This window comes from Orcinus orca, chromosome 1 (genome assembly GCF_937001465.1).
Source record: "Orcinus orca chromosome 1, mOrcOrc1.1, whole genome shotgun sequence".
Taxonomy (NCBI): Eukaryota; Metazoa; Chordata; class Mammalia; order Artiodactyla; family Delphinidae; genus Orcinus; species Orcinus orca.
In genome coordinates, this window is record NC_064559.1 from 196806209 (window position 1) to 196829668 (window position 23460).

Below are 23460 nucleotides of genomic sequence, written 5' to 3' on the forward strand. Positions count from 1 at the left end.
TACAGCGAATAGGTAGTTGGTTGCCAGAGGGGAAGGGGTTGGCAGGGGTGAAATAGGTGAAGGAGGGGGTCAAGAGGTACAAACTTCCAGTTATAAAATAAATAAGTTATGAGGATGTAATGTATAGCATGGAGAACACAGTCAATAGTATTGTATTGACTTTGTATGGTGACAGATAATGACTAGACTTATTGTGGTGACCATTTCACGGTGTATACAAATGGCAAATCACTATGTTGTACACATGAAACTAATATAATATTATATGTCAGATGTACTTAAATTTTTTAAAAAGACTGAAACTCAGAATGATTTGGAGAAGTAAGCTTTTGTTTTTAAGAAGCAGCAGAGCTATGCAGTATTAAAAAATGGGGAAATATTCAGAAGGATAATGGAGTGAGAATCTATTAGAACAATAAATATAGAATGGCTTCTGCTGATCATTTTGATTCCATGTGCAATAGAAGAGATAGCCCATGACTTTGTTTTCCTCTCAGGGTGATAATAATATTGAATTATGTTAATATGTTTAACACTGTATGTTACAGAAGTTGGACTTTATAGAGTCTGATGGTTCCTGTTCCTCTGAAGCACTTTCAAAGAAAGAACTCTCTGCCGAAGAGCTGTATAAGCGACTCGAGAAACTCATTATTGAGGACAAAGCAAATGATGAACAGATCTTTGACTGGGTAGAGGTATAAAGACTATGTCACCTTCCCTGATATCTCTGCAAGAAAGATTCTTGTGGGATCCCTTCATTCACATATTTACCCTGTCACTTAATGGGAGTTTTTAACTTTAATGAAGTTAGTTTTTATTCTTACATGTTTATGTATTTGAAAGTAATGCTGTTTTTCTATTTTTATAAGATTCATAGTCTTTTATAAAGTCAGGTAAAAATATTCAGAACATAAGCCATTTTTCTGGATCTCTCATTAGTTTTGGATACACCCTGCATTTTACCATTCAAAAATTTGCATTTCTTTCTGAATGTTGTCATGTTTTAAATACTAATCTGGATAAAATTAATAAGCAATATATAATTATTATTAAATGTGTTGACTGACATTTTCATAACAACGCTCCCTTCTGGAAACTTCATATCTTACTTATCTTGTGTTATGGAGTCTGTTGATCATGTCCGATTTTAATTTGTTACTGTATTCCTTTAAATAGTAACTTCTGTTTATGTACATGTGTTTTATTTGTGCACATTTCCATGGGATCGTATACTAATCCAAGTTGAAAGAAAGCCATTGAAGGCTAATCTAGTTCTCTCCCTCTTGCATAAATCTTGTTTTGTAGTCCTTCTAATGGGCTGTTGTTTTCTTAACAACTCATTTCCAGGCACTGAGAAATAATGAAGCTTCTGATAAATTGATTTTTTTACCTATTTTCCCTGCTGTCTATACGATAATCTGTCAACTCACCTAATTCAGAATCTTTTTAAAGTAATTTATACTAGTCAGTAAGATATATCCCTATCTCCCCCTCTAGGTTCTTTCATTCCTTCCTGAAATCTAGATATCCAGACCCTTGTCTGCTTATTCTCATACAAACATAACCTGGATTTTGAACATTCCTCTCAAAGTGACATGTGCAAACTGAGCATGATCACCGGGTGTGGTCCAACAGTACAGAGTTAGGTGGTGCTTTTTGCTTTTTTTTTTTTTTTTTTAAACTGTGCTTCTGGCAGGCTCACTACACTGAGCTCAAACTGCTCTTTCAGTCTTTTTTTTTTTTTAACATCTTTATTGGAGTATAATTGCTTTACAATGGTGTGTTAGTTTCTGCTGTATCACAAAGTGAATCAGCTGTACGTATACATATATCCCCATATCTCCGCCCTCTTGCATCTCCCTCCCACCCTCCCTATCCCACCCCTCTAAGTGGTCACAAAGCACCAAGCTGATCTCCCTGTGCTATGCGGCTGCTTCCCACTAGCTAGCTATTTACATTTGGGAGTCTGTATATATCCATGCCATTCTCTCACTTCATCCCAGCTTCCCCTTCCCCCTCCCCATGTCCTCAAGTCCATTCTCTACATCTGTGTCTTTATTCCAGTCCTGCCCCTAGGTTCTTCATAACTTTTTTTTTTTTAAGATTCCATATATATGTGTTAGCATACGGTATTTGTTTTTCTCTTTCTGTCTTACTTCACTCTGTACGACAGACTCTAGGTCCATCCATCTCACTATAAATAACTCAATTTTGTTTCTTTTTATGGCTGAGTAATATTCCATTGTATATATGTGCCACATCTTCTTTATCCCTTCATCTGTCGATGGACACTTAGGATGCTTCCATCTCCTGGCTATTGTAAATAGACCTGCAATGAACATTGTGGTACATGACTCTTTTTGAATTACGGTTTTCTCAGGGTATATGCCCAGTAGTAGAATTGCTGGGTCATATGGTAGTTCTATTTTCAGTTTTTTAAGGAACCTCCGTACTGTTCTCCATAGTGGCTGTATCAATTTACATTCCCACCAACAGTGTAAGAGGGTTCCCTTTTCTCCACACCCTCTCTAGCATTTGTTGTCTGTAGATTTTTTGATGATGGCCATTCTGACTGGTGTGAGGTGATACCTCATTGTAGTATTGATTTGCATTTCTCTAATGATTAGTGATGTTGAGCATTCTTTCATGTGTTTGTTGGCGATCTGTATATCTTCTTTGGAGAAACGTGTGTTTAGGTCTGCCCATTTTTGGATTGGGTTGTTTGTTCTTTTGATACTGAGTTGCATGAGCTGCTTGTAAATTTTGGAGGTTAATCTTTTGTCAGTTGCTTCATTTGCAAATATTTTCTCCTATTCTGAAGGTTGTCTTTTCGTCTTGTTTAAGGTTTCCTTTGCTGTGCAAAAGCTTTTAAGTCTCATTACGTCCCATTTGTTTATTTTTGTTTTATTTCCATTTCTCTAGGAGGTGGGTCAAAAAGGATCTTGCTGAGATTTATGTCATAGAGAGTTCTGCCTGTGCTTTCCTCTAAGAGTTTGATAGTGTCTGGCCTTACATTTAGGTCTTTAATCCATTTTTAGTTTATTTTTGTGTATGGTGTTAGGGAGTGTTCTAATTTCATTGTTTTACATGTAGCTGTCCAGTGTTCCCAGCACCACTTATTGAAGAGGCTGTCTTTTCTCCATTCTATATTCTTGCCTCCTTTATGAAAGATAAGGTGACCATATGTGTGTGGGTTTATCTCTGGGCTTTCTATCCTGTTCCATTGATCTATATTTCTGTTTTTATGCCAGTACCATACTGTCTTGATTACTGTAGCTTTGTAGTATAGTCTGAAGTCAGGGAGCCTGATTCCTCCAGCTCTGTTTTTCTTTCTCAAGATTGCTTTGGCTATTCGGGGTCTTTAGTGTTTCCATACAAATTGTAAAATTTTTTGTTCCAGTTCTATGAAAAATGCCAGTGGTAGTTTGATAGGGATTCCATTGAATCTTTAGATTGCTTTGGGTAGTATAGTCATTTTCACAGTATTGATTATTCCAATCCAAGAACATGGTATATCTCTGCATCTGTTTGTATCATCTTTAATTTCTTTCATCAGTGTCTTATAGTTTTCTACATACAGGTCTTTTGTCTCCTTATGTAGGTTTATTCCTAGGTATTTTATTCTTTCTGTTGCAGTGGTAAATGGGAGTGTTTCCTTAATTTCTCTTTAAGATTTTTCATCATTAGTGTATAGGAATGCAAGAGATTTCTGTGCATTAATTTTGTATCCTGCTACTTTACGAGATTCGTTGATTAGCTCTAGTAGTTTTCTGGGAGCATCTTTAGGATCCTCTATGTATAGTATGTCATCTGCAAACAGTGACAGCTTTACTTCTTCTTTTCCTGTTTGGATTCCTTTCATTTCTTTTTCTTCTCTGATTGCTGTGCCTAAAACTTTCAAAACTATGTTGAATTTTTTTTTTTTTTTTTTTTTTGCGGTACACAGGCCTCTCACTGTTGTGGCCTCTCCCGTTGCGGAGCACAGGCTCCGGATGCGCAGGCCCAGCAGCCATGGCTCACAGGCCTAGCCTCTCTGTGGCATGTGGGATTTTCCTGGACCGGGGCACGAACCCGTGTCGCCTGCATCGGCAGGCGGACTCTCAACCACTGCGCCACCAGGGAAGCCCAACTATGTTGAATTTTAATAGTGGTGAGAGTGGACAAACTTGTCTTGTTCCTGATCTTAGTGGGAAAGGTTTCAGTTTTTCACCATTGAGAACGATGTTGGCTATGGGTTTGTCATATATGGTCTTTATTATGTTGAGGTAGGTTCCCTCTATGCCTACTTTCTGGAGGGTTTTTATCATCGATGGGTGTTGAATTTTGTTGAAAGCTTTTTCTGCATCTCTTGAGATTATCATATGGTTTTTTCCTTCAATTTGTAAAAACGATTTATCACATTGATTGATTTGCATATATTGAAGAATCCTTGCATTCCTGGGATAAACCCCACTTGATAATGGTGTATGATCCTTTTAATGTGCTGTTGGATTCTGTTTACTAGTATTTTGTGGAGGATTTTTACATCTATGTTCATCAGTGATATTGGCCTGTAGTTTTCTTTCTTTGTGACATCTTTGTCTAGTTTTGGTATCAGGGTGATGGTGGCCTTGTAGAATGAGTTGGGGCGTGTTCCTCCCTCTGCTATATTTTGGAAGGGTTTGAGAAGGATACGTGTTAGCTCTTCTCCAAATGTTTGATAGAATTCGCCTGTGAAGCCATCGGGTCCTAGGCTTTTGTTTGTTGGAAGATTTTTAATCACAGTCTCAATTTCAGTGCTTGTGATTGGTCTGTTTATATTTTCTACTTCTTCCTGGTGCAGTCTCTGAAGGTTGTGCTTTTCTAAGAATTTGTCCATTTCTTCCAGGTTGTCCATTTTATTGGCATATAGTTGACTGTAGTAATCTCTCATGATCCTTTGTATTTCTGTAGTGTCAGTTGTTACTTCTCCTTTTTCATTTCTAATTGTATTGATTAGAGTCTTCTCCCTTTTTTTCTTGATGAGTCTGGCTAATGGTTTATCAATTTTCTTTATCTTCTCAAAGAACCAGCTTTTAGTTTTATTGATCTTTGCTATTGTTTCCTTCATTTCTTTTTCATTTATTTCTGCTTTGATCTTTATGATTTCTTTCTTTCTGCTAACTTTGGGGTGTTTTTGTTCTTCTTTCTCTGATTGCTTTAGGTGTAAGGTTAGGTTGTTTATTTGAGATGTTTCTTGAGGTAGGATTTTATTGCTATAAACTTTGCACTTAGAACTGCTTTTGCTGCATCCCATAGATTTGGGGTTGTCGTGTTTTCATTGTCATTTGTCTCTAGGTAGGTTTTGATTTTCTCTTTGATTTCTTCAGTGATCTCTTCGTTATTAAGTAGTGTATTGTTTAGCCTCCATGTGTTTGTATTTTTTTACGGATTTTTTTCCTGCAGTTGATATCTAGTCTCATAGCGTTGTGGCTGGAAAAGGTACTTGATACGATTTCAATTTTTCTTAAATTTACCAAGGCTTGATTTGTGACCCAAGATATGATCTATCCTGGAGAACATTCCATGAGCACTTGAGAAGAAAGTGTATTCTGTTGGTTTTGGGTGGAATGTCCTATAAATATCAATTAAGTCCATCCTGTTTAATGTATTATTTACAGCTTGTGTTTCCTTATTTATTTTCATTTTGGATGATCTGTCCATTGGTGAAAGTGGGGTGTTAAAGTCCCCTACTATGATTTTGTTACTGTTGATCTCCCCTTTTATGGTTATTAGCATTTGCCTTATGTATTGAGGTGCTCCTAAGTTGGGTGCATAAATATTTACGATTGTTTTATCTTCTTCTTGGATTGATCCCTTGTTCACTATTTAGTGTCCTTCTTTGTCTCTTGTAATAGTCTTTGTTTTAAAGTCTATTTTGTCTGATGTGAGAATTGCTACTCCAGCTTTCTTTTATTTCTATTTGCATGGAATATCTTTTTCCATCCCCTCACTTTCAGTCTGTATGTGTCCCTAGGTCTGAAGTGGGTCTCTTGTACACAGCATATATACGGGTGTTGTTTTTGTATTTGTTCAGCCAGTCTATGTCTTTTGGTTGGAGCATTTAATCCATTTACATTTAAGGTAATTATCGATATGTATGTTCCTATTACCATTTTCTTAATTGTTTTGGGTTTGTTATTGTAGGTCTTTTCCTTCTCTTGTGTTTCCTGCCTAGAGAAGTTCCTTTAGCATTTGTTGTAGAGCTGGTTTGCTGATGCTGAATTCTCTTAGCTTTTGCTTGTCTGTGAAGGTTTTAATTTCTCCATAGAGTCTGAATGTGATCCTTGCTGGGTAGAGTAATCTTGGTTGTATGTTCTTCCCTTTCATTACTTTAAATATGTCCTGCCACTCCCTTCTGGCTTGCAGAGTTTCTGCTAAAAGATCAGCTGTTAACCTTATGGGGATTCCCTTGTATGTTATTTGTTGTTTTTCTCTTGCTGCTTTTAATATTTTTTCTTTGTATTTAATTTTTGATAGTTTGATTAATATGTGTGTCTTGGCATGTTTCTCCTTGGATTTATCCTGTATGGGACTCTGTGCTTCCTGGACTTGATTGACTATTTCCTTTCCCATATTAGGGAAGTTTTCAACTATAATCTCTTCAAATATTTTCTCAGTCCCTTTCTTTTTCTCTTCTTCTGGGACCCCTATAATTCGAATGTTGGTGTGTTTAGTGTTGTCCCAGAGGTCAATGAGACTGTCCTCAAATTCTTTTCATTCTTTTTTCTTTATTGTGCTCTGCGGTAGTTATTTCCACTATTTTATCTTCCAGGTCACTTATCTGTTCTTCTGCCTCAGTTATTCTGCTATTGATTCCTTCTAGAGAATTTTAAATTTCATTTATTGTGTTGTTCATCATTGTGTGTTTGCTCTTTAGTTCTTCTAGGTCCTTGTTAAACGTTTCTTATGTTTTCTCCATTCTATTTCCAAGATTTTGGATCATCTTTACTATCATTACTCTGAATTCTTTTTCAGGTAGACTGCCTATTTCCTCTTCATTTGTTTGGTCTGGTACGTTTTTACCTTGCTCCTTCATCTGCTGTGTGTTTCTCTATCTTCTCATTTTGCTTAACTTACTGTGTTTGGGGTCTCCTTTTCGTAGGCTGCAGGTTTGTGGTTCCCGCTGCTTTTGGTGTCTGTCCCCAGTGGCTAAGGATGGTTCAGTGGGTTGCGTAGGCTTCCTGGTGGAGAGGACTAATGCTGTTGCTGCGCTCTCCTCTGTGGCCCCGAAGCTTCCCCCCTGCCTCACCCCCCTCCCCCCATCTCCGCCAGTGAAGGGACTTCCTAGTGCGTGGAAACTTTCCCCCTTCACAGCTCCCTCCTAGAGGTGCAGGTTTTGTCCCTATTCTTTTGTCTGTGTTTATTCTTTTTTCTTTTGCCCTACCCAGGTACCTGGGGAGTTTCTTGCCTTTTGGGAAGTCTGAGGTCTTTTGCCAGCGTTCAGTAGATGTCCTGTAGGAGTTGTTCCACATGTAGATGTATTTCTGATGTATTTGTGGGGAGGAAGGTGATCTCCACGTCTTACTCCTCTGCCATCTTGAAGGTCTCCTTGCTCTTTCAGTCTTGTAGTACCCATTCTTTTATATTCTACAGGTTAGTCACCTCTCCCATCCCAAACTTATGCATTTGGTTTTGAACCAAAATGGTGTTTTAAAAATTCATTTCTTTTTGTTAAATAGTTACTTATTTAATTTATTTATTTGGTTGCACTGGGTCTTAGTTGCAGCAGGTGGGCAGACTCTTTATTTGCAGCTCACCAGCTCCTTAGTTGTGGCATGCAGACATGCAGACTCTTAGTTGCAGCATGCATGTATGATCTAGTTCCCTGACCAGGGATTGAACCCTGGCCCCCTGCGTTGGGAGCGTGGAGGCTTATCCAGTGTGCCACCGGGGAAGTCCCTTAATAATTTAATTCTGTTTACATTCATCTTCTTAAATTAGACATTTTTTTTTTTTAGTCTTGTCAGGACATTTTAGATTCTGACTTGGTCATAAATTTTGCTTGCCATCTTTTTCACTTTGTATCCTCCTTGCATTTCATTAATATGTCAACTTTGTCCTCATTCGAGTTATGGGTAAAATGTGTGAATGGGGTAGGACCAAGGATAAAGCAGCATACTTTTCAGGACCAAATCGCACCCCACCCCTGTGGACATTTCAGCTATTAACTTGTTTATTATTTCACATCATTCTAATGTCTAGTTCACCTTTTCATCTTGTCCATAAGGGGATATCTCTTACTAGATAATTTGTCAAATGCCTTGCTAAAGTCTAGAAAAGTGAAGGCTGTATCCATCTGAGCTACCGTATACTGATTGTATCAGAAAAGGAAAGAAGTTTAGTTTAGCATGACTTGTTTTTCATGTATGTATTTATTCCTCTTAACATAACCATCTCTTTCCGCTCTAAGACTTTTAAACCATTCATATGATAGTTTGTTATAGATTTTAGCATAGAATCAGCATCAGGCTTTCCGGTATATTGTTGACATCATCAGACACCTTCTTTTTTTTTTTTTTTTTTTTTTTTTTTTTTGCGATACGCGGGCCTCTCACTGTCGTGGCCTCTCCCATTGCGGAGCACAGGCTCCGGATGTGCAGGCTCAGCGGCCATGGCTCATGGGCCCAGCCACTCCGCGGCATGTGGGATCTTCCTGGACCGGGGCGTGAACCCGTGTTCCCTGCATCGGCAGGCGGACTCTCAACCACTGCGCCACCAGGGAAGCCCCAGACACCTTCTTTTATGTTTTAAAAGTCAGGTCAATGTTTGCATACTTAACATCATTCTCCTTCTCCATGATTTTTCATAGATTTCAGCAGTTTGGTCTTTTATTCTGTTTCTCATGTATTGCAAAATGATGCTGTTTTTACCTCTTCGTCCATGTTGGGCCTCATTTTTTAAATATCAGTATTTATTCTGCCTAGTCCAGACCAACAATTATTCTCCTTAAATAGAAGATGAAGGGTAAATTGTACTGAATGTAAATTATACCTAACAAAGGTGACTTTTAAAAAAGGAGCAAGAAGAGAAAAACATAATGGTCACTGAGCTGACAATACATATAAGGTGTTCGTTGCTCTGTGTGTGATACTGGTACTATATAATAATCTGATTTCGCTTATCAATTCCAATTAGCAGACCCATCTTCCTTATTGTTCTGTGCATTTTTGTTAACATCTTTGCTTAATCTTTAGTGTTCTTGATACTTTTCTTCGTGTCTTTTCTATTCTTGAATGTTAGAATTACAGTATGTGGCTATTTGGTAGAAGAAATATGCAATTTTTTTCTTTAAAACAGAAGAAACAGTCAGATGGTTTGGAAGTGTTATTTATTATCTAATCACATTTAGCTAATTTGTTTATTTTTCTCAGACTCCGCTTGAAGTCTAATCCTTGGGGATTTCAAATGATACTCAGTTGAAATAGCTCTACAACATGTTTATAAAGTATTGTTGGGCCAAAAAGTAATGGTGTGTTTTTATTCTCACATTTATTCTTCAAAAATAATTGTTCAGACTTTGCAGAAGTAATTTCTGGGGCTAGACCAGCTTTGGCTTCAGCCTGTTTATTTTTTAAAGAGGTATACCAGCAACTGGCTATAACACATAAATCATCATGAAATCTTTTATGCAGAGTTCTTGCCCCACCCTATCCTCGGCCTTAGCTGTCAGCAGTGCCACCACATGTTTCTGTCCTGTGGGAAAAGATCGGTAACAAAAGGTATCACGGCCCTCTGTGTTCAGCTCTGCCAGTGTCCCGCAGAGCCGGCCATCTGACTTGTTAACCACTCTTAATTCTGCTCTCAGGAAGCCGCCAGTTCCTCCCAGGTGATGTGCAAGGTTAGGTATTCAACAAAGAGAGAGCTGCTGGTTAGTCTGTGTCAGTTCTGAAATTCATAAACGTTAAACTGATCTCTAAATATCTTTGAAATTCTTAGCTTTCTAACACATAACGTTTAAAATGACATCTTTAATTCTTTCCTAGCCAGTCATTTTAAGGCTGACTCTTTCAGTAGAAAATACTATGCTATGCTATTAAAAGAAGCTGAGATAAGCATGAATTCTGTTCACAGGCATAAGGAGCATAAACTCTAGAAAATATTTGAAATACCTGCCTAGAAAATGGCTGCTTTTGTTTGTCTTTTCCTTTTGCTAGTCATCTGGTTTAGTATAGTGGGTTTTTTTCTTTGAATTTTAATTTATTTTATTTTTATACAGCACGTTCTTGTTAGTTATCTGTTTTATACACATCAGTGCATATATATCAATCCCAATCTCCCAATTCATCCCACCCCTCCACCCCCCCACTTTCCCCCCTTGGTGTCCATACTAGTGTAGTGTTTTATAGCAAAAAGATAAGATCTTAAGAGAAACTAAAAAATAAATTGGGGGCCCATTTACTCTATTTACCTTATCTCTAAATACATTTTTTTACCATCCTTAGAAAAGAGTAATAGTTTTCTCACCACCACCTGAAGAGTTTGTTTGAGGTAATGCTTGAAATTAACCTCCAAGTCACATTAAAATTAAGATGAGAAAGCGGTGTTAGTACATTTAGACATAGTTGCACACTACTGAGCAAAGTAGGCTTTAAAATACTGTGTGGTTGTGGTGTAGTTGTTCTTTCAACTTTATAGATTTGGATAGATCATCTTAGTATGCCTTACTTATTGAGAAGGGAAAATGCTTTTAAATGGTTACGTTTCTGAATGTATATAGTACACAGCACTGTTTAACTGAATGAGCAAAGGATAGGGGATAGTAAGCTCTCTGAAAATGAAATACCGCTACTGAGAGCATTTTCGGACAGAACTGGCGATAGCCCCAGTATTTTCTGGTGAATTAGAAGACTAATTTTTACAAGAAAGTTGAGCATGATCCCGTCTGCCCTTAGGGCCAGACAAAGCCAGGTTTAGGGGAAAATAATTTCTCTGGTGTGCAAGGGTACCTTTAACTATTCTATTTACTTTTGATTCCAGGCTAACCTAGATGAAAGCCAGATGAGTTCACCTACATTCCTTAGAGCTTTAATGACAGCTGTTTGTAAAGCAGCTATTATAGGTAAGTAATATTTCTGAAGGCAGCTCTTAACACCTGAAATCCCCCGTATGTCAACTACTGATGAGATGATATGGGTCAGAGTTTATATTGCCCTCCAAACTTGCCCTGTAAAGCTCAGTTTCTGTGCCAAATGGATACCATGTCTCTCTGTAATGCCTGGCTGTCTCGGGCAGGGGGATGAATAGCTGCTCTGCCTGCAGAGAGCCCAGATGTGACAAGTTGCTGCAAGCCTTGTGTTCCTCAGCTCAACAGGAAGTTGGTGCATGATCCTTGGGTTGTTTTATACTCTGCTACATGTGACTTTTCCTTTACTTTTCACCTCTAACATTCAAAGCCTCCTGTCTTGCATTGAAGAGTTCTAAAGAACAGTTTGAATATTCTTATTTAATATCAATGAAGGGCTAATCTCAACAGAAAAGCCATTATATGTAAATACATATATGAGGAAAGAAAATAGCAATTATTTCTCCTGCTTTATGTTGACTTTATATGGTAAGACATAGGTGGATAGGATTCAGATTGGTAGAAAACCTAAATGTTCCAAGCTGCATATAGTTTTTAACAGTACTTGATGAGATCATCCACTTAGTCTCAGATAGAAATCCACATTTCTGTCACTGAAGTAGGAAAAAAAAAGAAATCTGTCAGCTCAAAAGTTGTTCAGAATTTCAGGTCTGTCTTTATCATTATAGAGATAGCTTCAGAGTTTAAGATTTTCTCTCAGATGAACGTTTTTTCAGATGAATGTTTTTTCAATGTTAGTTCTTTACCAAGGAAAATAACAAGCTAAGTGGAAAGTCTTCATTAAAATTTTTAAAATAATTTTCAGTATCTATAGAACCATAAGACTTTGGTGTTTTAATATCAGAGTTGTAAAGTATAGAAGCTGCTTTTAAAAACAAGATTGTGTCCCGGTGCTAACTTACAGAGGAAATAAAACTGCAGGCTTAAGCTTGTACAAGCCTCTTAGATAGTCTCATCCACTAGAGGGCAGACAGCAGAAGCAAGAAGAACTACAGTTCTGCAGCCTGTGGAACGAAAACCACATTCACAGAAAGATAGACAAAATGAAAAGGCAGAGGCCTGTGTACCAGATGAAAGAACAAGATAAAACCCCAGAAAAACAACTAAATGAAGTGGAGATAGGCAACCTTCCAGAAAAAGGATTCAGAATAATTATAGTGAAGATGATCCAGAACCTCAGAAAAAGAATGGAGGCAAAGATCGAGAAGATGCAAGAAATGTTTAACAAAGACCTAGAAGAATTAAAGAACAAACAAACAGAGATGAACAATACAATAACTGAAATGAAAAATACACTAGAAGGAATCAATAGCACAATAACTGAGACAGAAGAACGGATAAGAGACCTGGAAGACAGAATGGTGGAATTCACTGCCACGGAACAGAATAAAGAAAAAAGAATGAAAAGAAATGAAGACAGCCTAAGAGATCTCTGGGATAGCATTAAACGCAACAACATTCGCATTATAGGGGTCCCAGAAGGAGAAGAGAGAAAGGACCCGAGAAAATATTTGAAGAGATTATAGTCGAAAACTTCCCTAACATGGGAAAGGAAATAGCCACCCAAGTCCAGGAAGCGCAGAGAGTCCCAGGCAGGATAAACCCAAGGAGAAACACACCAAGACACATAGTAATCAAATTGACAAAAATTAAAGACAAACAAAAATGATTGAAAGCAACAAGGGAAAAATGACAAATAACATACAAGTGAACTCCCATAAGGTTAACAACTGATTTCTCAACAGAAAGTCTACAAGCCAGAAGGGAGTGGCACGATATATTTAAAGTGATGAAAAGGAAGAACCTACAACCAGGATTACTCTACCCAGCAAGGATCTCATTCAGATTCGATGGAGAAATCAAAAACTTTACAGACAAGCAAAAGCTAAGAGAATTCAGCACCACCAAACCAGCTCTACAACAAATGCTAAAGGAACTTCTCTAAGTGGGAAACACAAGAGAAGAAAGGGACCTACAAAAACAAACCCGAAACAATTGAGAAGATGGTAATAAGAACATACATATCCATAATTACCTTAAATGTGAATGGATTAAATGCTCCAACCAAAAGACACAGGTTTGCTGAATGGATACAAAAACAAGACCCATCTATATGCTGTCTACAAGAGACCCACTTCAGACCTAGGGACACATACAGACTGAAAGTGAGGGGATGGAAAAAGATACTCCATGCAAATGGACACCAAAAGAAAGCTGGAGTAGCAATACTCATATCAGATAAAATAGACTTTAAAATAAAGAATGTTAAAAGAGACAAGGACACCACATAATGTTCAAGGGCTCAATACATAAGGCAACTGCTAACAGCTGTAAAAGAGGAAATCAACAGTAACACAATAATAGCGGGGGACTTTAACACCTCACCTAAACCAATGGACAGATCATCCAGACAGAAAATTAATAAGGAAACACAGCCTTTAAATGACACAATAGACCAGATAGATTTAATTGATATTTATAGGAGATTCCATCCGAAAACAGCAGATTACACTTTCTTCTCAAGTGCACACGGTACATTCTCCAGGATAGGTCACATCTTGGGTCACAAATCAAGCCTTGGTAAATTTAAGAAAATTGAAATCATATCGAGCAACTTTTCCGACCACAATGCTATGAGATTAGAAGTCAATTACAAGGAAAAAAACATAAAAAACACAAACACATAGAGGTTAAACAATACGTTACTAAATAACCAAAGATCATTGAAGAAATCAAAGAGGAAATCAAAAAAATACCTAGAGACAAATGACAACGAAAACACGACGATCGCAAAACCTATGGGATGCAGCAAAAGCAGTTTTAAGAGGGAAGTTTATAGCAATACAATCCTACCTCAAGAAGCAAGAAAAATCTCAAATAAACCATCTAATCTTACACCTAAATGAACTAGAGAAAGAAGAACAAACAAAACCCAAAGTTAGTAGAAGGAAAGAAATCATAAAGATCAGAGCAGAAATAAATGAAATAGAAACAAAGAAAACAATAGCAAAGATCAATAAAGCTAAAAAACAAAAAACCACTCATGCTTCTAGGCCCTGAGCATGCTTTTCTTAGCCCTTTTTTTACTGTGCCTTTCCCTCAGAAGGCTCAGATTAAATGTGTTGTTTGCCACTGTCACAGTTAGTCCTCATCCTGATAGTAATAATAAAATGGTTCTAATTCTTTTACCCTTGTGAAAAGATTTTATATGAACTATCACTTTAATTTCCTTTCTAATTCCTTTTGTAGTTTGAAATGTTATGAAACCACTGTCCCTGTTTCATTACGATTAAAGATAAAGGACTGAGTATGCTGCTCTTGAGGGAACCCAGCACTCTAAATATATCCGCCCCCCCTCTATATTTTTGTTTGTTTGTTTCAGGGAGAATATCCCATTAAGAATTTCAGAAAATTTTGGGTTTCAAAATCTTTGCCTTGGACCCCCTTGCTTCCTCTTTCCTTGCAGAGTCATGTGTGTCTTATCAACTCAGAAAATTGAAAATGGCTCTGTGTGTTAATGCTCAGTTCTTCTATCACCTCCAGCCGACTGTTCTACCTTCCGAGTAGACACTGCTGTTATCAAGCAGAGAGTGCCGATCTTAATCAAGTACCTAGACTCAGATACGGAGAAGGAACTGCAAGCACTTTATGCACTACAAGCATCAATAGTAAAACTTGATCAACCTGCCAGTAAGTTTACCTCTTGCTACAATTAACCCAACCAGAGGGTGAGATTTATCCAGGCCAAGACATGAGAGGTGGTTGGATGGGCTTGAACAGTGGATAATAGAAGAATCACTAATTACAAAAACTCAGATAACCAATAACTTTAATAGACCTGAACGTTTTTAAGTGTTTGACTTTTATGAGAAAATGATAACAAGAACACTAGTTTATATTAGAGATTTAATCCTCATTCTAGGGCAGGTCTGTCTAATAGACTCTCTGCAATGATGGAAATGTATCTCTGTCATGCAGTATGGTAACCATGAGCCACATATGTCCGTTGAGCACTTAAATGTGGCTACTGTGACTGAGGAAATAAATTTCACTTAATTTAAATGTAAATAGCCACATGTGGTTAGTGGCTACCCCATTGGACAACGCAGGTCTAGGGCATCTTGGCATTAGCATATGTGCAGTACAGTTTTTCACCTTCTTTGACACAGGTCTTAATAATGAAAGAGGATGATACTCTTCAGAATCCTCAGATACCCAACAAAGACATTAAGCCAGGTTAGACTAATTTTCAGTTAAGAGTTATGATTAATACTGGCTAACCAGACAAATAAGGTAACCTGAACACCAGAGTCTTAGTGATGCTGGTAAATTAACTGAATTGTATTAAATCTTGAAAATTCAGTTGAAACTTGTGAAAGTGGTTAGTAGATACTTGGCTATTTTAGAGATAGCACTGAAGTAGTTCTTTGGCATTTCCTTAGGTTGTAGCTTTTTCAGAGTTTTCCTTCTTGGCTAGTGCTATTAAATCCCTCTGGGAGATAAAGGAAAAGATTGAAACAATCCTCAGGGTGTAACCGAGGAGACATTCTATCTATAAATCTCTCTTTTTTGAACAATAATATAAGCTAAGTTTCCACTGTGAGAGCAAAACAGAGGATTAAAATTGCCCAGATCATCTGGGCATTGAAAACAATAACCAACGACTGTCGTTTCACTGGATAAAATCCAGATGAGATAGTTTTTACCCATTTTTTTCATATGAATTATTACTCTTTTCATTTTGAAAACAACATTAGAGGGGGCGAAAGTACATTCTGCCTTTTCCTCTCAAAATTTGTAAAAATAATATATTTTTATTGTAAAATTTCAAACAAAATGTATAAAGAAGAAAGTAAAAAAAAGTATTCTTGTATTTAATTTTTAAGTGTTTAGGGTGAAAACTACATGATATCAAACAACTCAGCAATATCAGAAAATAGTTCAAATTGAACAAAATAATAGGAATAGGAAACAGTTTAGACTGCTTAAATTTTCCCACTCTTTAGACAAATGGTTTTGCTCTTATGCTATCAAGAGGGGGTGTGATGAAGTGTCATGGATGCTCTTATCCTGGGGAGTTCATGTGCATCCATTCACTGCTTGGAAATACGGTCTTCTCGCAGCTACAGTGCCCCCAGAATTGATGGTTTATTTTCACCTCCTTGCAGATTTGCTACGGATGTTTTTTGATTGCCTGTATGACGAGGAGGTGATCTCTGAGGATGCCTTCTACAAATGGGAAAGCAGCAAGGACCCCGCAGAGCAGAATGGGAAGGGTGTGGCCCTGAAATCCGTCACAGCATTCTTCACATGGCTGCGGGAAGCAGAAGAGGAGTCTGAGGATAACTAAAACTTCAAATACACAAAATGAAACAAAAGAAACAATTTAAGTATTTTTATAAAAAGTGTCACGTCTTCGCCAATCACAGTGCAGCAAGGCCAATTCTCGCAGAAACCCCCACGTGTGCACGAGTGGGAGAGGGGAAAGAGAAAGAAAGGTGATCATGGAGGAAAAAGGTACTGGAAAAAAGTAAACTTCAAACCTGAGGGCGGGAGCACTAAAACCAAAATACATGTATTATTTATAGAAAGTATTTTCTGTTTTAATCTTTTCTTTTTAAACGAGGACTCATACTTTAAAAAAAAAACATCTGTTTAGCAAAAAAAAAAAAGTTGAGAACTTTTAATTTATTTTAAGGACTGCAAATGCCAGTGTAATTTTTTAATTTGCAGTTTCTGTAAACAACTTGTATAATAGAAAAGCAGAGAAATAAATTTCCCTCCCCTTCAGATGCACCTCACGTTTGTTTTAAAGCATAGTATTTAGTCCAGATTTAAGAAGGTTTGGGGTGAACAAGGTAAGAAAGATTTTTTTTTTTTTTTTTGGCATCAAATCTTTCTGCCTGCCTCTCAGCTTGCTTCAGAAAATAAAAAAATCAAAATAGTAATCAAAACATACATAACCTTGGAACAGAAGGAAATGCTGTGGACCAGAGAACTCCAAGAATTGTTTTAAAAAAAAGTGCTACCCTGGGAAAAGTACTCTTAATACTTTTGAAATCTTTAGAGCAACTTTAAGGCTTGTAAATACATAGAACAAATATTTAAAAAAACAAAAAGAAATTGACTCAATACTATTTCTTTTCACTTTCAAAATATAAAGAACAAAATAAAGACAAACATTGCAAGTTTAAAAGAAAGTAAAGTGACTTCTCCTTTTGACAGCTGCTGCATGTGCGCCCATCTCTGGGAGGTGCTGTCTGGCTTCTCGCTGTCTAATCAAAATCACTTCTGAAGTAGGAGAGAGAGTGAGAGAGAGAGAGAGAGAGAGAGTGTGTGTGTGTGTGTGTGTGTCTGTCTGTCTGTCTGCCTGCCTGCCTGCCTGCCTGCCTACCTACCTGCCTGTGTGTCTGCAGTTGGAAAAGACAAGCTACTTTGTGGGTAAAGGAGGACACTTGTGCTTGGGTGGGAGAGCTTCTCTGAAGTCCAGGGGATGCTTCTTTCCAACACCAACTAGAAATGCATTCATGGTAGGAACAACCCTAACAGCAATATTTTAAATAACCACGTGTTCCACTCTATGTATTTGGATTAGGGGCACTAATTCAATTTGATACTACCACTACCACTGATTTTTAAAATCATCATTGCTGCCAGTGCTTAAGAAACCCAAAGATGTCTTCTAAAAAATGAAAGAAACCAAAGCTAAATTACACTTTTTAAAAAGTGGGTGTGGGGTCTAAAACCAAACCAATACCATGTGTGAAAATCACATTTTTCCCAACTTCAACTTCACTCAAGCCATTCTGGTGAGTATAAAACGAACTGTGGTTTGGGCCTCTGTTTCTCCGACAGATATTGGAGTGCTGTACCGTGCTTTGTTTTTTTTCTTCTTTGATGAAATTGTAGTCTCTACAGGTGGCTTTCCATTTCAATTGTTTGTAGGCCGTCACCCTACAAAATGTATTATGAAGAAAGCCATGCTGCTCCCAAATAAGCAGTCTTGCATTTTGTATCTGGCTAACCAAAGAGTTCTAAGCTTCCATCTCTGAAGAAGTATTCACATTAAGAGACTTGGCAAGACTTGTGATGCACAAGAACAAAATTGTCCATAGCAATAAAAAGCTCTTCTTCAGAATGTAGTTGAACACAATACAGGATCCCACTACATGAGCGCACTGCATAGGGGTGGAAAGCTGTTCTTGAAGAACAAAATCCTGAAAGTCTTGTGACAGGCATATGACAGCAGCTGTCATCAGGGATGCGGCCTGAAAAGTGTCAGGGTCTGGCTGCAGGCTCTGCCTGGGAACCCTCAGTTGGAAGAAGCAACTTGATTCTGTGTTACATTGAGTTTTTAACAGCTGCCAGAATCAAAAGTGCAGAGGATTCTGATCCAGGAATCTCCTGACTGATGCAGTTTTAGGTGTCTGATGCAGCACTCGCTCACAGGGGTGAAGGGTGGTGGGTGGGGATGGAGAAGCAAGGTGGTGACTGCCTCTTGGAAATCCGTGGCTCTCCTTTGCAAGGGTCTAGCCAGGACGGAACTTCAGGTAGTAGTGATGGCCTATTCATGGGTATTTTAGATGTGGACAAGTGTAAGGATTGGAGGAAAGAGAATAATATTGGGGGGAAAATAATTCAAGGGTTGGAAAAACCTTCAGCTATAAACGTCTATAGTACAGTAACAGAAATAGTGTTTGAAATCTCACCTATAAGTGTGAAGTGTGATGAGGAGACTACAAAGTAATTTATGGGTAACTTGTTGCTTTGTGCACAGAACGTTAGATGGGATTCGCAAGATTACCTAATGGCAAAATAAGAGCAAAGTGGGAGAATTGATCGACACTTACACCAGCTGAAATGCAAAACACGGTCATGAATCTTACCCTGTTCACAGTTTCCTTTTTTGTTCTTCTGTTTTATTTTTTATTTTTTTAATTAATTTTGATTGGCATATAGTTCCTTTACAATGTTGTGTTAGCTTCTACTGCACAGCAAAATGGATCAGCCATACATACACATATATCCCCTCCCTTTTGGATTTCCCTCACAGTTTTCTTACTGGAAAGCAAGGTTTGGTTGTTTTTGGTTTAAAGTAATAGGTGACGTGGCCAGCACTGACATGGCTGCAACCCCTTCAAGCTGTCACAAAAGCTCTTTCACCCATTTGAACTTTGGGAAGAGGTTCATTAATTAAGGTTTAGTTCACTGCTTAAGGTGCTTTATGCCTGTATTCAAACCAGCTAACTTATAGCTACGCAGTAAGTTTAAATGAGAGTTTTTCCCTTTCTAGAAAAAGAACATGATGCCAATTTTCAAAATAAACCCATCTTAGATTCTTACAAAGACCAGCAAGCCTGTTCACGGCTGCATCATGAACTTGGTTCATTCAACAAATATTTACTGAGCATTTACTGTGTTCTAAGTGCAGGGAATAAAACAGTGAACAAAACAATCTTTACTCACATGGAGGTCACATTTTTCATGGAAAAAAGAAAGCTAGAAGTTTACATTGCTACGTCAGCGCGCTATCCCCCCGAGACCTGTCTGCCGCTTGTTACGCTGGCAGATCTTTGATTTGGTTTTTGTCTTTTTTAATGTATTTCAAACTACAATCTAGTTTATTTACAACAATTAACCCAAAGACGGTTTTATCTGGTCTAGGACCACTCTTCAAACAAGTTATCATTCTAGGGTTTTTGACATCTTTTTGTTTCAAATGGCTCCATTCAAGGAGAATTTCCTTTTATCACTCTGTGAACTTGATCCAGTCAAAAGGAAAATTGATCCAGTGAAAAGGATTCTAAGCTAGAAAAAATAGTCTTGGGCTATTGGATGTAATTCTGTGTTATCATTACTTAAGTTTTATTCTTTTTTTTTTTTTTTTCTTTTTTTGGCCGTGTCATGCAGCTTGCAGGATCCCAGTTCCCAGACCAGGGATTGAGCCCAAGCCACAGCAGCGAAAGTGCTGAATCCTAACCACTAGACTACCGGAACTCCCTTAAGTTTTATTACTTTAAAAAAAAAAAAAATGTAGGGATCCAGTTTTTCAGTTTTGATCATCCATTGGCCCTTATGCACTCCTACATTCCCCATTTTGGAGAGAAGAACATTTTGCATTCCTTTATTTTTGTGTTGCTTTTTTTCTTATTAAGATATATTTCACATACTATAAAATTCACCCCAAATTTACTATATTCACAGTTGTGCAACCATCACCACTTTCTAATGCCAGAGCATTTTCATCGTGCCAAAAAGAAGCACATATCCGTTAGTAGCCTCTCCTCATTCTCCACTCTCCTCAGCCTCTGAGAGCCACTTATTCTATTTTTTGTTCTATAGATTCATTTAGATGAAATCATACATTGCATTGCTCCAATCCAACATTTAGCAAATGATCAAACCTCACAGGTGTTTGCAACATCAGGGACCTGACAGCAAGGTTTAAGACCCTGATTTTCCCCTGTTTTTGACTTTTTGTTCTCTGTCACTTCTTTAGGTATAACTTGGAAATACGTTTACAACCATCAGCTAATTCTGAACAAGTTCCTGAGAATTTCCTTTTGTCACTCTGTGAACTTGATGTATATGACCTGGGATATCTGACATCCTAGCACTGGCAACTAGGGTCTGGTCATTTTTGACCTCTCATTTATTGCTACTTGAATAACTTTTCCATGGGGTTGAAATTCCTGCATGAATTAGAGGCTACTACAGTGTACCCTAGAAAAGTTAAGATGTAGCTTGACTTGGAGTCTGAGGTTTTATTTGTCCTCTTCCTTGAGGCACATTTGGACATAGTGACTGTTGAGGCTTCTTACTTGTCATGAAAGTAAAATTACTCATTAAGGAATAAACATGCCTTGAAACAGCCCCTACTACTCGTTAGTCCCAGTTTTTTAGTCTTATAGAAGATTACTTTTCCTATTCAGTAAACTTGAGCTCTAAGTCTCCACATCCTCCAGTAGTTTAGGGAGAGATACACTATATGCTTACTAGCTTCAAATATCACATGTATCCCTCAGAGGGAAAAATGATTATATGTTAATGGGACTACCAACCATCCCCCCGACCCAAAACAAAAGGAAGACATCATTTTGTCTTACCAAATCATGAAATGACTTAGCATATCAAAGAAAAAAAGCTACAGAGACCCATGTGCCAAACTTTTAAAAAATGTTTTATTTTGAAGTAATTTTACTCTATGGGGAAGTTTCAAATTTAGTAGAGAGAGTTCCATATACACTTCACTCAATTCCGTATTAATGTCTTACACTACCAGAGGACATTTATCAAAGCTAAGAAACCAGCATTGGTGCATTGCTGTTAACTCCAGACTTTATCACTACTGTCCCTTTTGTCCTTTTTGTAGTCCTGGATGCAATCCAGGATACCACATTGCGTTTAGTCATCATGTATTCTTAGTGTCCTCTGGCCTTTGACAGTTTTTTAATCTTTCCTTGTTTGTCATGGCCTTGACAGCACTGGTCAGGTACTTTGTAGAATGTCCCTCAATTCGGGTGTTTTTCTCATGATTAGAGTTTGGGGTAAAAATACCTTTTTTTTTTTTTTTGCGGTACGCGGGCCTCTCACTGTTGTGGCCTCTCCCGTTGCGGAGCACAGGCTCCGGACGCGCAGGCTCAGCGGCCATGGCTCACGGGCCCAGCCGCTGTGCGGCATGTGGGATCTTCCCGGACCGGGGCACGAACCCATGTCCCCTTGCATCGACAGGCGGACTCTCAACCACTGCGCCACCAGGGAAGCCCGTAAAAATACCTTTTAAGTGAAGTGCCCTCCTTATATCATATCAGGGGGTATGTGATGCCCCCATGACGTCACTGGTGATGTTTAACCTTGACTACATGGTTAAGGTGGTGTTTGTTATGTCTCCACTCTAAAGTTGTTTTTCTTTTCCCCCTTTCTTACTTTGGTCTATTTGGAAGCTAGTCACTAAGTCTAGCCCACATTGGGGGAGGGAGGGTGGAATAGGAGAGAATTAAGCTCCACTTCCTTCCTGGAGTTGGAGATACCTGCTTATTATTTCGAATTCTCCTGCAAGAAAGATTTGTCTCTTCTATTTGTTTCTTTATTAAGTCGTGTGTAAATACACACACACACACACACATATATATAACTATATTATATATATACATATATATCAGTGCAGATTCATGTATATTTATCTTACACTTTGAGTTATAATCCAATACCACATTATTTTGTCACCCAGATTGTTCCAGCTTTGGCCTTGGGAGCTCTTTCAAGTAGATTTATGTGTCTCTTCGACATTTCTTCCTCTGTTTGTTTTTAGAGCACTTACTTTGTGACAGTACAAGATGCCACTGGAGTATCTTGTATTTTTGTATTTTTCCTGCCCTAGTCATAGAGTCCATCATTTCTTCAAGGAGCCTTGGTTTCTTTTAGGAGAATAGTATTTAGAAACCAAGATCTGGGCACTGGGTGAGCTCACTACTACTGGGGTTTCTCTGCTTCTAGTTCTGCCAGCACTGTAAACTTTTTTTTTTTTTTTATACTGAATGTGAGATCTTGCCAGTTTCACAGGAACACTGACTTTTTACAAATACTGCTTCATTTTTTATATGATAACTCTGGTACCCAAAAGACTTCATCCTATAGACATTACAATTATGCTTTTGCTCACCCTATGTAACAAGAAAAAAGGATTAGAACTATTCCCTCTCCTTCCCTATTATGATAATTTGTTTTAACTTTCCCTTAGCTAGCAATATTCAGACAGTCTACTAAAGTACCATATAGTACAGTGTTAAAATCTTACCTGAGAGACTAACTCAATTAAATTATAATAATGGAAATTGCTAAATAACCAGAAGTTAACTGGCAATGGAAACCACTGTACTGCATATCAAAACTTGATGAGATGCAAGTAAAGTAGTAGTACTTCGAGGTAAATGTAGTGTCTTAGATTTATTCAGGAAACATGAAAGAGTTAAACAAGCTGGGCCATCGAAGGAACCAGCTGAGTAAAAAACATGTTACCTGAGTGGATAGCAAGAGTTCATATAGGAAGAAGTTGTATGCTGTAGTGGAAAAGAGATCTTGACTAGAGCTAGGAGACTTGTGTTCTGATGCTAATGCTACTGTTTACTGCTAATTTGTTCACTCTCACTTGTATGGGCCCCCACCGTCCTCTCTAAAAAGGGTTCACTCATGCCAACCATATGAGCACATCCAGAATCACTTTAAATACTGTTTACCAAGCTTAACAGTGAATTAAGTCTTGGTGAAATAGGATATTAAACTTTTCGAAGAAGTAAGAATATCAAGATTTTCTGAAATTTTCAAAACAAATGACCATCCAGCAGTTGAACTTGTTC

The 23460-nt window shown here is 37.9% G+C and overlaps 1 protein-coding gene across 23 annotated transcripts in view; it reads left to right on the forward strand.

Moving 5' to 3' along the window:
- Window positions 1-16989, forward strand: part of EIF4G3 (eukaryotic translation initiation factor 4 gamma 3) — a 362883-nt gene extending 345894 nt beyond the window's left edge. For all 23 annotated transcript variants that reach the window (XM_049706459.1, XM_033433181.2, XM_033433186.2 and 20 more), the window contains 4 exons: window positions 549-695; window positions 10999-11080; window positions 14648-14794; window positions 16273-16989. In XM_049706459.1, coding sequence (XP_049562416.1) covers window positions 549-695; window positions 10999-11080; window positions 14648-14794; window positions 16273-16454 — 558 coding nt within the window. In that variant the 3' untranslated portion in view covers window positions 16455-16989. The remainder of the gene's footprint in view (window positions 1-548; window positions 696-10998; window positions 11081-14647; window positions 14795-16272) is intronic.
- Window positions 16990-23460: the final 6471 nt, after the last annotated feature.